Genomic DNA, 14394 nt, shown 5'->3' on the forward strand with positions numbered 1-14394 from the left:
AACGACACCCATAGAACAACGAGAAAATCGCTGAAAAATTAAAAAAAAAAAAAAACTAAAGGAAATTAAAACCAACGTGATCCAAAGACAGACAGATTGAACAAACATTCCTATATGGACATTCTCTTTTCTCCAGCATGAACTAGGATTTCTACCGAAATAGTCTGGATTTCTTGAGGGAGGAGGAAGAGCTGATTTGAGGAACTATAAGACTTTCACCGTTCCATCGACAGCCGAAATTCAAAACGTTTGCCTCTTTGAGCTCCTTGAATCCATCCACCAAATCATTTTGCGGAATTAAAAAACAAAGCTGAGGGGACTGCGGTGGGGAAACTTGAGGTAGCCAAACTGCTTCAGATGGAGAACAACTCAAGATTCACACAATCACCTCCCTTCACTGGTAAAAATTGCTCAAAAGTCTGCAAGAAATTAATCCCATAAATAAACATAATAAAAAAGGGGTCGTTGATAAGTCAGAACCACCCATAACTCTGCCTCTAAATCTAGATGTAAACCTTACAGAAACCATTGGCAGCGGATGAAGGCTCAAGAAAATCGTCCACGCGCCAACCTGGTAATGTTTCCATCAAGTACTCGGATATACTGCTTGTTGAAATTGAAACAGTGTCACTAGTGCAATTATCTTCAACCTTGTCAGTTGTTGAAGGCAATGGTTTCTCGATTGAAGGAGAGCTGAAGATTTCGTTATTAGAAACTGAACGGAATCTCTTGCAAGACTGGGAACTTTTGGTCTCAGAGTCAATAGTTGTTGCATTGTGGCCATTAGAGGAGGATGAAGTTGGGTTTAAACAAGGGGAAGAAGAAGAAGAAGAGAGCTTGACACCCGTTAGAAGAAACCTGTTATGTTTCTGGGTATGTTCATTGGTTCTGTGAATTGGAAGGTCACATTCTCTGCAAAGAATTGCTCTATCTTCTTGACAAAAAAGAAACGCACGCCTCACCTGCAAGCAAGATGCAATAAAAAAAATTACAGGAAAACTGAAAAACAAAGGAAATATTTCTATTTTGTATAGTACAGGGTTAATGACCTGACAGATGTCACATAGTGGCGATTCTTTGAAGGTCGGATGGAGAAGGGAGAAACGAGAGTGCTTCCTAGCTAGCTTGTTTGCATGGTGAACTCGACGATCACAGCTTTCACAAAGAGCAGCTTCATCAGCAGAGCAGAAGACCACGGCTTCATCTTTGTCGCACACATCACACCAAATCTTCATCGTTTAATTGCTTTTCCGCTGCAGCAAGCTATACCCTTTCCTTTTTTTACTCTTTTCTTCGTTTCTGATTTGTACAAGCCCCTTGATATAAAGGCTCTCGGTAGTGGAAACTGAAAAAGGATACAGACAAATGTATTATGGGCGTATGGGCAATGAGATAAACAGCTAAGTTCAGGGGTCTTTAACCCTATCTGACTTTGAAGAAAGCTCTGGACAGATCCCTAGGCTTTCTCTTTCTTGAGTATAGAGGAAGCGGCAACTTGGCTTTCTGGAGTTTTTATATTGTTCTTTTGGCTGAGGCTTTCACTCTCATTTCTGAGTGTGTCTGAATGGTTTGAGGCATGGCCAGCATTTACAACCAGTCCCTCTCTCTTCAAATTCAGGGAAGTTGCTGCTCGCTTAACTTTTCTTTCTGTGTTGATACTTAGTAATAATTTAAAGGATCTGGGACTCTGGTGTTTGCTTTGATTTCAGGTTCTGCCCCATTTTTTTAAATAATGTTTTCCTTTGGCCATAAGATCATTGTGTTGAACACAAGACACTTTCGGATTACTATAATTGGAAAGGTACCAATATATATTTACTTTAAGCCTTTCTATATTTATATTCTACGGCAAAGGTGCCGGTGTAAGAGTGTAAAAGACTTTGAATTTAATGCTCTGGGACCAGCAAGAGGTGGTTGAAGATTTGACAGTGAAGTTAATACTTCCCTATATAGAAATATAACCGGTGAAGATTTTAGATGTCCTCCTCTGTCCTCTCTTGCTTTCCCAATTTACTTAACTAGGTTTCACAATTATGTAGCAACCTAATATCCACCTAAGAAAGTAAGGGAACCCTTGTCAATATTTTTACAACTCCAATATACTTTTGATTTAAAGATTTCATCATCCAAATCTTCACAAATTTTGATAGTAGTAAAGTGTATGGGACGGGAAAAAAGATAGGAATTATCAATATAGTCCAGTTTACTCATAAATTATTTTGGATTACTTTTAACGTAATTTTGTTTTGTAATTCAGCGACAAGTGGTTATGATTTAAATTTTTTAATATTAAATTATTTAAATAATTTTAAATAATTTTTTTATTTTTTATTACATTTTATTTTAAATAAAAAGATTTTTATAATTAACGATTAATTAATTATTATTAGTCAAAACTTCACTTATCATTTTACGTTATATAATACTAATGTGACATGTTATTTTGATTAATTACAATTAATTAATTATTAATTATAAAAATTTATTTAATTTAAAATAAAAATATTGAAATGTAATTGAATGTAATAAATGGATAAAAATTTATTTTAATTTTTAAAAAATTTTAAAATATTATATTCGATAATAACTATGATTTGCAATAAAAGCTAATATATAACAGTCGACTTCATGCCAAGAACTCAATGGTCATCATCACAGCCTAGACAAGTAGGAAGCTTGTCTTTAAACAGGACTGAATGGTAGGATAAAGATAGCTCTCCAAATATTTTTTTACTTTTTTGGAGTAATTGATTGAAGATAGTAATAAATAGACTTAGCCGAACCAAAAGGACTAATAAAAGAAAATTGATTAAATTTAGTTGGAATTGCCATGTCTAGGTCGGGCCTACCGTAATTGGTGTTGGTGTAGGCCTGCAAAAGAATAATGGAGACGCTGAGGAACACGATGTTCAAATTCATTGTCATTACTGCTATTAATCAAAAGCCTCGAAAGCAACAGTGATCCATATATCCCAAAGATAATAGTTTTTCAATAATTAAGTTCGTTTCTCATTATTATATTATATATTTTGAAATTTAAGTATCTTAATTGGAAAAAAAAAGAAGAAGAGAGATTCATATGGAGCTTTTGGAATAGAAAAATACATGAATATACTGTTAGATCAAATGTTACTCTAAACTTATAATTAAAAGTGCCAACTTAATTTGGTAGTAGCAATATGACACCCTCTTTATTTTATTTAATTCAATATTCCAAATTGAATACAAAACTGTTACTTGGTAAACAAGAGTTATCCTATTGAGTTTCACATAATTAGGAATTGGTAAACACAAAAAAGGTATGCTTGGCATTCAAGTTAACATGCAAATACACACATTGGCAGAGAGAATGAGGGACTAGTAGGGTCTCCAGTTTTTAAAAGTTTTAAAATTTTAAAATCTCTACAATAATATTTTTTTTGTGAGATACTTTTACAATAATTAATCAACAACTAATTTTAATAAATTTAGAGATTAAATAAAATCTATTACAGTAGAATTATTTCCCTATCCCTTACCTCAAGACAACGATTTTATGTTTTGGTTAAATGTTAAACTTCTAATATATCTATTTTGTTGATGTTGTCTTCATCTCCAATTGCGAAATCTTGACTCCACCACTGAATACAATTACATGATTAACCAAATGATTGTCATGAATATTGAATGAGATTCATTTCATAGTTTATTATTATATATAAAATGTGTGAATCTAATAAAGAGTAGTGTCACATTTTCTTTATGGTCTAATTAGATAGTCTAATTTATTATGAAGAAACTCATTAAAGCAAAGTCCAACCCGAATTTGATGATGACTACATGAATTAAATGTCTTAGCCAAATTCAAAAGCAATTAAGATTAGTGTGGTCACGAGAGAAAGGACTTATTTTCCCCTAGCAAATCTTTTACGCAGTCCCTCACGGCATTGAAAATGCCTTTGTTCAAAGGGTGCTCCAGTTCATAAACTAGCCAGTACGGATTTGTTTTTCTTTTTTCCCCTTTACATTCCTATTTTGATGGGAAATAATCCGAATTAAAAGGTTTGTGTTTCTTTATACAAAAAAGTTCTATGTACTTAAAAAAGAAAAGAATAGAAGTATTGATATTAAAATAATAATCATTTTTTTAAGTTTAAAATAATAATCATTTCATGTAGGGATGTCAGTGATAACAACTTTATAATAAGATATCTTACATTACTTGATCTAATTATAAGATTAGGTTATTTTATAATTAGGTTTAAGTAGGATTGAGGTACTCGTCAAGAATTTAGATAAGTTTTTTGAGTAGTGGTTGTAGAGTATCTACTACTCGAACTCAATTATAAATAATGATTTTTGATATTAAATTTTAATTTTAGATATATTATTTTTTATAATTTTAAACTTTATTTTATTTTTTATGAATTATATTTAATTTATTAATTAATTTTAAAGTTAGTTTAATTGGAAATTTAGGGTACAATAATTTAATAGATAGTGTCTAGGATATTTGGGTTTGGATTCAGATAGTAATTTAAAATTTTAATCATATATTTATAGAATTTGAATACTTTATTAAATAATAGAGTTTAGGTTAACATATTTAAAAAATTTCTAATCCCTTACTCAATGATATCCCTATTTTTGTGCAATTATTCTTAAAAGGTAAGTTGAAAACTCGAAATTCAATTCTTCAAGGTTGTTTTGATTATCAGACAAAGATGATATTTTGGAGATTGGTCAACCACTACAAGCTTTTCATAAAAAGAAAAAACAGTCCATTATCTTTAGGTCAAATAGAAGATATGGCAAGCAAAGGTGGCTATTCTTCTGTAATTATTATTCAAACTATATAATTTAATTCCTTTTTTCATTAGACAAATCAAGCATTATCATTGATAATATAGTGAAGGGATATGGATTGTAAAAGAGAAGTAGAAATGATAGCAATAAAGAAAATCCATTTCTCTTGGTGTAAGCTAGCATGCATTAACTACATTATATACAAAAACTGCTGCCATGTGGTAAACCATATGAAATTGCTTTTCCTTAAATAAGGAATCCAAACGTCGCAGTTAATAGTTGGCATCATCTATTTGACGAAATTCCCAATGATAGTTAATAGAATTTTTTTTCGAATCTTTTATTCATTTTGAGTTGTTTTATTTTCATATAGGCTCGAAAATTGAAAACAGGAAGCCTGTTGTCAAAACAGGTCAAGGCAATAACAACAGCAGTGCATTGAGATTGGAGAATTTGTCCCAGTCTCGTGTTACCAAAGAAGATATGCAGAAGGTGAAAGTCTATATATTTATATTTTTTACTTTTATTTCCTGCCCTCATACCGTTTAATGTATTTTTAATATGTTTTTTATGATTGCTCTAAGATTGTTTTTTATTATGAGATACTTTAGTAAGTCAATTTAGTTAATTTCTCAGAGACTCTTATTCCGGGTAGTGTTTTTGATAGTCTTTTGCTCCTTACAAACCCCTGACTCGTTCATTCACTCGCTTGGATTCAGTCTCGTTCGGTTGTTGATTAGTTCATCTGTAGTTGGTTAGATAGTCATGGTTAGGTTATTCACTTGGAGTTGCTTGGTCACTTCCTGGCATTATTCCTCCTTTCGGGTGTTGGGTAGTTTCTCGGGTGGTGTCTTGTATTGTGGTTGCTTGCAGTTGTTGATTCACTCCTTCCTCAGCATTCATCGACTGGTGGTGTGGGAAAGGGGCAAAGATGTCAATGCAATTCATTCTGCAAGCTATGAATTCGAGGTAGAGGGTTGCCTGATTCACCTGTCCTTATGATGTGAGTCTACATTAACGAGAGATTAGTTTTTTTAAAGTTGACTTGTTCCTCTTGCTAGTAATTGGAGTTTCATATAAAGATGCTGTCCTGGTTCATTTTTATACCTTTTATTTCAATTCAAGAATGGTTTTTGTGTCTTCAAGGTTTATGGAGCAAACTTTGTAAATCTTGCAATTTTCAAACAGGTGGCATCCAAAATGCATAAAATGTGCCTCTTGAATAAGAGTGAACTCTGAAAGCTGGAACAGTCATTTAGGGTTTTTTGCCTTTATTTGAGTATACAAATTAAGTGTTACTGTTAATTCAATGATAGGAAAAAGCACTATTTTTCTTGTCTTTGGCATGCTAGAATGCTCTGATGTACTTAAATTTTTAATGACGTCTAAAGTTGAGGTTGAAAAGCTATGAGCTAATTCTGAAGTGAATTAAAAATATGTTTATGAAATATAATTGTTCTTTATTTTTTTCAAATATTTCAATAGTTTGATTTTATATCATGATTTTTTAAATAGGAATAAATTGGATTTAACAACTAAATCGTCAAATGCTAAGAAAGAAGCTGCAAAGTGTGAGCTCATCAAATTCTGCTTGGATACGATTTTTACCGCAATTGCCACTGGGATGCCAGTAGCTCACTTTTTATTTAGCAAGTGAAAAACGTTTTTTTCAGCCTATTTTTCTTTAAGATTGGGGTGATAAAATTAGTACCTGTCACGAGTTTAGGTATGTTTTTCGACTAGTGGTTGTAGAATAATGATTTTTTATATTAAATTTTAATTTTAGATATATTATTTTTGGTTTATAATTTTAAAATTCAGTTTATTTTTATGAACTATATTTAATTTATTAATTTAATTTTTATTAATAATAAATATAAAAATTAATTTTAAATTTAATTTAATTGGATATTTAAGGATACAATAATTTAAAAAATAGTGTTGAGCATATTTAAATATGGATTTAGATAGTAATTTAAAAATTTAATCGAATATTTATAAGGTTTGAATACTTTATTAAATAATAGAGTTTAGGTTAAGATATTTAAAAAAAATTTCAATACGTTGCTTAATGATATCTCCATTTTCGTGCAATGGATTTCAATTCTTCAAATTTGACTGATGAAGATCTTTTAATTATAGATGATATTTTGGAGATTGAACCACCACAAATTTTTCATAAAATGGAAAATCGTCTATTATCATTGGATCAAATTAAATAAATGGCAAAGCAAAAGTTAGCTATTTTTTCGTAATTATTAACTCAAACCATATAGTTTAATTCTTTTTTTTTTAATTCTCTTGGTGTAAGCAAAGCACCCATTAACTATAGTATATACATAAGCTGAGACAAGCAGATTTAAGCATATTGGTAAACGACATGAAATTGCTTTTGCTTAAAATACGGAACCCAAACGTGGTAGTTAACAGTTCACATCATCTATTTGACGAAATTCCCGGCTGTAATGTAATGGGCAAGCAAAGAAACAGCAGGATTTTTGATCAAGGAAATCGGCTGGACAACACAAGAAGACAAATAACACTTTTTTCAGAGCTGGATATGGATGATCTTTGACACACAAAAAAAGGGCAGAGAAGGAGAACATTGCAGTTTTTAATTATTTGAATGTATAGTTCCAATACTTCTGTCACATGGGGGATGATATTTTTTTGGAGCATAAAGGTTTCGTTATCATGGTGGCCTGAATTTCGGCTTCTAAAAACATGTGGGAGATTCCTTTTTTTTTTTTCCTTTTCAAACTCTCAAAATGATGCTGGAAGACTGCTTAGAGGAGAAGACCAATGTTAACGAAACAATGATTTGCTTGGCGTCCAAGGAGTGGGTTGGTGTAGAAAATATTAAACTAATATTATCTGACAATTCTGAATACAATGACAGCAAATACTTACATACTGATATTTTTATAACTGAAAGCAAATTCACTGTAATCGAAAATTTATATTTTGTTTAATATTATATTTACAATTAAATTTGACAGTTGCGATTAAATACGAGTAAATGGTATTGTCAGACATATTAAAAGCGACAAGTATGAAAGAAATGTGTCAAATTTTGACCCTTTTGAAATACATAATAATAAAAAAAAGAACTTTTCAGGTTTTTTTGGAACATTGAGGTCGTGAAGATTAATATTCACGAGATTTAATGGATTCGGAGAGTTGATGATTTGATTGCTTATAATCTTAACAAAAAGGCCAGAGAAAAAGAGTTTAAGCTTTGCGAAACATGTGCTGTCTGTTGTTAGATTCATTGACCTTGATATTTGCTGAGATCCCATTAAAAACATGTACATTCACACAAAAATTTTCAACTACAACTATGCTACGCTATGCTAGGCCGGCTGGCGTACCGCGGCTGTCACATTTGCTGGACAAGGCAAATATTGATGTTTTCAACCATTGCTAGCACATGACTTGGAATTACTCTCATCTAGTCTGAACCGCGTGTCAATGGGCCAACACACTCCGGCCCTTTAATTTGAAATCAAGTACCAAATATAAGGCGACATACAATAAAGATGACTGATAGTGATCATATTCTCTCTCTTTTGGTCGTCATATAAGAAATTTCAGCGTCAAAGCTATTGATTTATGAATGGCATTTTGCTAAATAAATATCGAGAGTCAAAGGAGAAAATGGATTTCATGAAACGACTTTTTCACAGTCATTGAAAAATGTTTAAGATTTTTTTATTGAGTTCGATATCCCTAAATAGGTATGTAACAATATTTAATTTGCCTTCTAATAATTGTTGCAAAAATAAAAAAAAAATTAGTTAAGTATTCTATTTGGCGAATTAAGTGTTTCTAATTTCTCTGCGCCTTAAAAAAACAAATAGCACAAATTATTTTGAATAATAATTTTTAAGCAATTTAACTTAAATTTTAATAGGCTTGATACTAAAAAAAATATTAAATCATTTTAAAAAATTTTAAAAATTTTATTTTTTATTACGTTTAATTAAATCTTTATATTTTTATTTTAAATTAAATAAATTTTTATTTTTTTTATTTTTAACTCTTATAATTAAAAATTAATTTAATCAAAATATGTTACACGATATTGATGTGACATGTTATGATAAATAATGACATGACATTCTGATGTGGCATGAAACTCAAATATGCGATATTTTCACCTATTATATTAATATCATATCAGTACCATATCAATATAAAATGATAAACGGTAATTAATCAATTATTAGTTATAAGAGTTTATTTGATAAAAATAAAAATATACGGTCTTGATTAAATTTAATGAAAAAAAAAAATTTATTTGAATAGTTTAGGGATTTTTTTCAAGTGTTATGCTATTTTAATATTTATTTTTTATTTCGAATTAAGAAGTACGATATTAGATAAAAAGTGGTGTTTTGTTTAAAAAAACTTGACATAATACTTTAAAAAACTCTTAAATTTTGTATCCGAGCATTTGACTCATGAGTTAGTGTATGATCTCTCTAAATAGTAGGATTTGAATCCCTTTTCCCCAAATAAAAAAAATCCTTGAACTATTCGAGAAAATTTAAATAAATCATTATTTTTTATTAGGTTCAAGTAAGTTTTTATATTTTTATTTTATACCAAATATAAACATTTATAATTAACCGCTAGCAATATAAAAATATAAAAATTTATTTTAAATTTTTAAAACTGTTTAAAGTTTTTTTTAAAAAATTTGACTGTAAAAAAACTTTATATCGTCTTATCTAAAAAATTAATATACTGTCTTGAGAGAATGTCCTGAGAGATTTTCCAAAAAGAATGCAGAGTCCAATCGTTTCAAATGGGCTACGGTCCTTTAATGTACAATACATGAAAGTCCTGTCTCCACTCTCGAGCCCACCTTTCTAAAAGAAAACCATAAATGTTCTCTACAAAATAGAACTAATGTGGTCCATTAATCAGCCCATAGCTACAGTATCCATGCTGTACCGTACGCGACGCGACTTCGCGTGTGTGTCACAGCCTACCCCCTGCGCTTCAATGACTTGAAAAGCGGATTTGGTTTTAAGGCAGCTCAGCTTGAACGGTCACTAGCGCCCGCTCTCCCGCCATTGTCCGTACGCCCGAGAATGGCTGCAATCTTCATTCTGCCACGCCCAACCCCTTCTCTTTACTTTCATTATTCTTCTTCTTCTTCTCTTCCAAAATATCACCAGGTCTTTCTTCGTTCTCTCTTTCTTCTTAAATTTTCTTGGATTTTTTTTTGTTTTCTTTATTTGGGTGCTTGAATTTTGCTTGTTTCAGTTTGAAGTTAAAACCCAAATTCTCTTTTTATTTTTATGAGCTGGAGACATATCTTTCTGCGAATTGTTTTTTTTTTTATTTTCCTTTTTAGAGCAATTTAAAAATATCTGCTGGTGTTAATTATCTCATTTTTTTTCTAATTTAATTTATGAAATAGGTGTTTCGTTGCTCTGTAATGCAAAGTCCATTGCTGAAAGGTTGGAACCCCGGGTTTTACAGCAAGGAGAAGTTCAAGCCCCTTACTTCAACAACTTCAACAGAGTGGAGGAGAAGGAGGTAAACTGTACTATGTGTTTGTCATTCATTTGGGCACCAGTTTCATACTAACACCTAAAAACATTTCTTGTGACTGCATTTATCTTTGAGTTGTTTGGTAATGTTATTTTTTTCTTGGATATTGATGGTAAGCGTTTTGAATCCTAATAAAACAGGAGAACATTGATCTGTGCAGTCAATCAAGATGCTGAAAAAGCTTTCAAAAAGACTGTAGAAGTGGACAGACTCATCGATATGCTGAGGGAGGCAACCCCAAACGAAGTAAGCATTTGTTTCTAGCATAAAGTCGTGTCTGGAGAATGAATTATTCAAATTTTGCTCTTTTAAAGAGTGATGGTGCTTGCGGCAAGATTGCTGCTTTGTCTGAACTCTGAATGTTTAAGGAACCATGATATAATACCATAACAGCACTCATTCTGCTTACTTTGTTTGGGTGGAATTCAGGCTGGGAATAGCATGCTAGTAGTCTGTTTTGTAGGAGACACAACTGACAGTCAACCATGGCATTGTGGTATGATTGCAATGATTTGATCTTTGTATCCACTTGATTGCGAATAGGTTTTGGGAAGCATTTTCATCTATTTATTCATGCATAAATCAGCAACTAACCATACTATGTATTGGGTTAGGTTCTTTGTATTTTGTTGTAGTTATTCTGGATGCCACTACTTGGAGTAGAAAATTGTTTGTAATTGAGTCCACTTATTATTATTATTTTTGTTTTTACGTAACCTTGCTTTTGCTGTCTTTCTCATGTGGACAGCTTCAGCAACTGGTTGTTGAAAATATCCTTGCTTTCAATGAAAACTTCTGGATACGACTTGCTGCAAGAAGTGACACCTGCAAATCAGATGATGATAAAGCATGGTTTTTGAGTTGGTTAATTCTAATGTTTCAATAATACGTACGAGGTTGACCTCATTGTAGTCACTAGGTTTTGTAATTATTATGTTTCTATTGTTTTATCTTCTCGCAGAAAGATTATGAGGAATTGGCTTCTGCTGTAATGAGCATAGTGGATTGCCTTGTTCATAAGACCCACGTACCTGTCTCTCTGAGATAAAGGAAAAGAAATTTGGTTACTGGAAAGCTCTGTTCTTTCATTTTGTCATTCTTTCTTTAATTGATCCATTTCCCCTTTGACAGGAAAAGATTGATTCAGCAACTGATGTTCTCAAGGGGATTTTGAAACCTGTAGTTGACGAGGAGGAAGAGATTCCATGGCCCCCTAAAGATCCTGAGGCTCTCAACCAAATGGAGAAAGTATAAAAGAAGTTCTCTTTAATCCATTTTTGGATTTTATATGGACAATTTAAACTTCTATGTTTCAGATGCTTAAAGAATTTTCTCTGAGTTAATTCTGTTCCTTCTTTTTCCCTCTTAACATAGTAATAGGATTGTGGCTGAGATATTTTCAACAGAAGTAGCTTAGATTTTACTGCTACTAAATGCAAATTGTTATTATATGTTTCTTAGGGAATGCAATATGGAGATTATACTATCTTTTAATTGGTTCATGTAAGAATACCCTTGTTATTCTTGTCAGAAAATATTTCAAATGGAGCAAGAAGGGCAACTCGATGAAGGTTTCCTTGCGGAAGTCAGTGCACAATTACGACAAGTGAGTACATTCTGCTAATTACATCAAATCATTTTAATGGTAATAAAACTTTTCTGCTTGTAGCATAGTATATTACATCGAGACTCTTCTTGATTATGTCCCTGGTGAAGGAAATTGTAATGGATATTTTACCCTCATCTACCTGATCTCTTTTAATCCTCCAACTTCAGTCAAGTTGCTTGAAATTATTTATATTTGAACTGACACTGCACTTCGAAGAAGTTTCAATGGTACATGTTAACCATGATAGTAAAACTTCTATCACAATGCTGCTGACGTTCACCTGACCTCATTGTTTTGTCCTTGTAATGTTTTATTTAAAATTTAAATAATAACTTATATATTAGTAATTTGCAGGCACAAGAAGATTGTGATAAACCTGGTCTTGAGGCTATGTTGCAAAAGGTTCTGCAACTCTATGCTTCTACAGTTCTCTCCAAGCGTAGTTATGCGAAGAAAGGTAATACTTTCTTATCTTGTCATTGGGTTTAGAAGCACCATCTTTTTTGGTCAAAACACAAAAAATTTATAGGTTGAGGTAAAACCAATTTGCTTAATATCCATTTTCTCTTCAAGTAGTTGTGAACGTTGACTTGTCTGCATGTGCTGTATGGTTCTCCTTCCTTTTGGTCTGAAAACAGAAAAAAGAAAAAGAGTAAACTTGGTGTTGTACAGATTCATAAAGTCTTGGTGGTAGTATTCATTTTTATTTTTAGCAGTATATTAAATTTGTCAATAACAGATGTCAGTTGTCAAATACTGCCACTTTGGTTCCTTAATTTTTAGTAGTGATTTATGCAACAACTTTTATTTTCTTGATTATGATTCTTTAATTTGTGTTACTATGTTTCTCTTTTTCACATTACTTTCATTATTCTTTTGGATAACTATGTCCATATTATTTTCATTATCATAGTCTTGCAGTTGCTTTACTTTTTGTGTTGGAGTCAGATACCTTAAACAGCTAATTCCTATCAATATATCTGGTGCAGGGAATGAAGTGTTGAAGGCTGAGCAGTTTCTTGAAACTGTGATCAAAGGTTTCCATATCTTCTTCAGCATTTTTCATCTGAAAACATGATCTTGTCATAATTATGAGTGAACTGTTATTCATTCTTGTGGTATTAATCTGCAGCTCCTGAGCAAGAGTGGAACAAGCTTTTAATTGATGGATTAACAGTTGGTAAAGGAGAAATTTCACCCGAAGATTTTAATGCTGTAATCAAGAAACGGATTGAGCGGACTTTAATCCGAACAGTAAGAGGCACCCTTGCCTTTGATTTTCTATTGGCTGTAGATTCAACTCTTTTCTAGTTTCCTGACAACTGTTTTTCCATCTTCACCCCTCCCTGTTTTTCTCCCTATGTTTTCTCTCTTGCTCTCTCTCTCTCTATATATATATCAGGAGGGAGGTTCTTACCGGCAACGTATTCTTACTGAATACTTGAAAGGCATCCAATCGAGAGCAGAGGAGATTGTCCAGTTACTTCAGGGCAATGCAGAATAGGTGCCTCGACAGGAGTGAAAACGATTCCAGGCACGAGGTGTTTTCAGCATGCAAAATGTGAAAACAGGTCTCTCCTTAATGAAGAAAAGGACTATATCCAGATTTGGAGCCATGAAAATGTACATTTCGTGAACAATTTTATTGTGCAAGACTGACCCTGTACCAGAAGCAGAGAAATTATGGAGTATTTCCACAGCACCTGGCCATCTTCTCCTCCATTGGTTTCTTTCCCAAAAGCCCATATATGTTTTGCTTCAAATTTGGTCTATGGATATTTATTAATCCCTCAAGACCTTACGTAAATCATTGTAATTAGGTACTAGCATGGACTGCCAGTGCGTGCCCTTCTCCTTTAGTTTATTCATTTTATTGTATAGGCAAATCAATCTACTCTACAAATTCTCCACAGCTTGATTTGAGATTGACTTGTTTACATTATTCGTTTTTTCCTTTGAAAATTAAACTTAAATAATTGATTATGCAAACAAACTTACGTTCACATTATAAAATCGTGTTCACGTGCCTTATTGTTATTGGCTCCATCCTTGAAGACTAAACTTAGACTCAAATCGATAGCATAAGATTGACTAAGTTAATTTGGAGTGTCTTGAAAGATTAAATAATCAATTTATTTTAAATTTAAAAATAATATAATATTTAAAGGGAGTAAGAACATCTTATTAATGTAGTGTCTTTACAAATGAAGCGTTTATTTATAGACTAATAACTTTTATATAGACAGAATTTATAAAACAAAATAATGCTTTAGGGATTTGATTTGGATAATTAAATCTTAATCTTAATATAATTTAATTTACATTCAAATTTAGATATATATAATCAAATATACGAATTCAAATCATATATCACTTTTGTGTCTCACATGTGGATTATTTGGTCTATCTGAATTGTTTAGTCTGAAATCTTGAAC

The 14394-nt window shown here is 31.8% G+C and overlaps 2 protein-coding genes across 3 annotated transcripts; one reads left to right on the forward strand and one right to left on the reverse strand.

Annotated features, from left to right (window-relative positions):
* Positions 1–291: 291 nt before the first annotated feature.
* BZS1 (B-box zinc finger family protein) lies at positions 292–1693 on the reverse strand. 2 transcript variants are annotated; one of them, XM_018116050.2, is made up of 3 exons: positions 1050–1693; positions 521–962; positions 292–419 (listed from the first exon to the last, which is right to left on the reverse strand). In XM_018116050.2, the coding sequence occupies exons 1-3, from the start codon at positions 1233–1235 to the stop codon at positions 412–414; spliced, it is 636 nt and encodes a 211-aa protein (XP_017971539.2). In that variant the 5' UTR covers positions 1236–1693; the 3' UTR covers positions 292–411. The 2 variants fall into 2 exon arrangements, with proteins under 2 accessions (XP_017971539.2, XP_088659737.1); XM_088803611.1 differs by lacking the exon at positions 292–419 and having other exon boundaries at positions 504–962.
* Positions 1694–9803: 8110 nt separating this feature from the next.
* Positions 9804–13871, forward strand: LOC18607711 (uncharacterized). Its single transcript, XM_007042004.3, has 11 exons — positions 9804–9971; positions 10217–10335; positions 10491–10596; positions 11099–11197; positions 11312–11377; positions 11482–11598; positions 11882–11956; positions 12314–12416; positions 12949–12996; positions 13092–13213; positions 13362–13871. The coding sequence occupies exons 1-11, from the start codon at positions 9885–9887 to the stop codon at positions 13461–13463; spliced, it is 1044 nt and encodes a 347-aa protein (XP_007042066.3). The 5' UTR covers positions 9804–9884; the 3' UTR covers positions 13464–13871.
* The last annotated feature ends 523 nt before the right edge of the window (positions 13872–14394 follow it).

This window comes from Theobroma cacao, chromosome 2 (assembly GCF_053813885.1).
Source record: "Theobroma cacao isolate CCN51 chromosome 2, ASM5381388v1, whole genome shotgun sequence".
Taxonomy (NCBI): domain Eukaryota; kingdom Viridiplantae; phylum Streptophyta; class Magnoliopsida; order Malvales; family Malvaceae; genus Theobroma; species Theobroma cacao.

Bases quoted from the DNA above. Each gene is read 5' to 3' on its own strand.
- BZS1 (XM_088803611.1), bottom strand. From the start codon at position 1,235: ATGAAGATTTGGTGTGATGTGTGCGACAAAGATGAAGCCGTGGTCTTC. The intron at 963-1,049 runs GTCATTAACCCT...TCTTGCTTGCAG, and splicing joins CACTATGTGACATCTGTCAG to GTGAGGCGTGCGTTTCTTTT.
- LOC18607711 (XM_007042004.3), top strand. From the start codon at position 9,885: ATGGCTGCAATCTTCATTCTGCCACGCCCAACCCCTTCTCTTTACTTT. The intron at 10,336-10,490 runs GTAAACTGTACT...CTAATAAAACAG, and splicing joins ACAGAGTGGAGGAGAAGGAG to GAGAACATTGATCTGTGCAG. The intron at 11,957-12,313 runs GTGAGTACATTC...AGTAATTTGCAG, and splicing joins TCAGTGCACAATTACGACAA to GCACAAGAAGATTGTGATAA.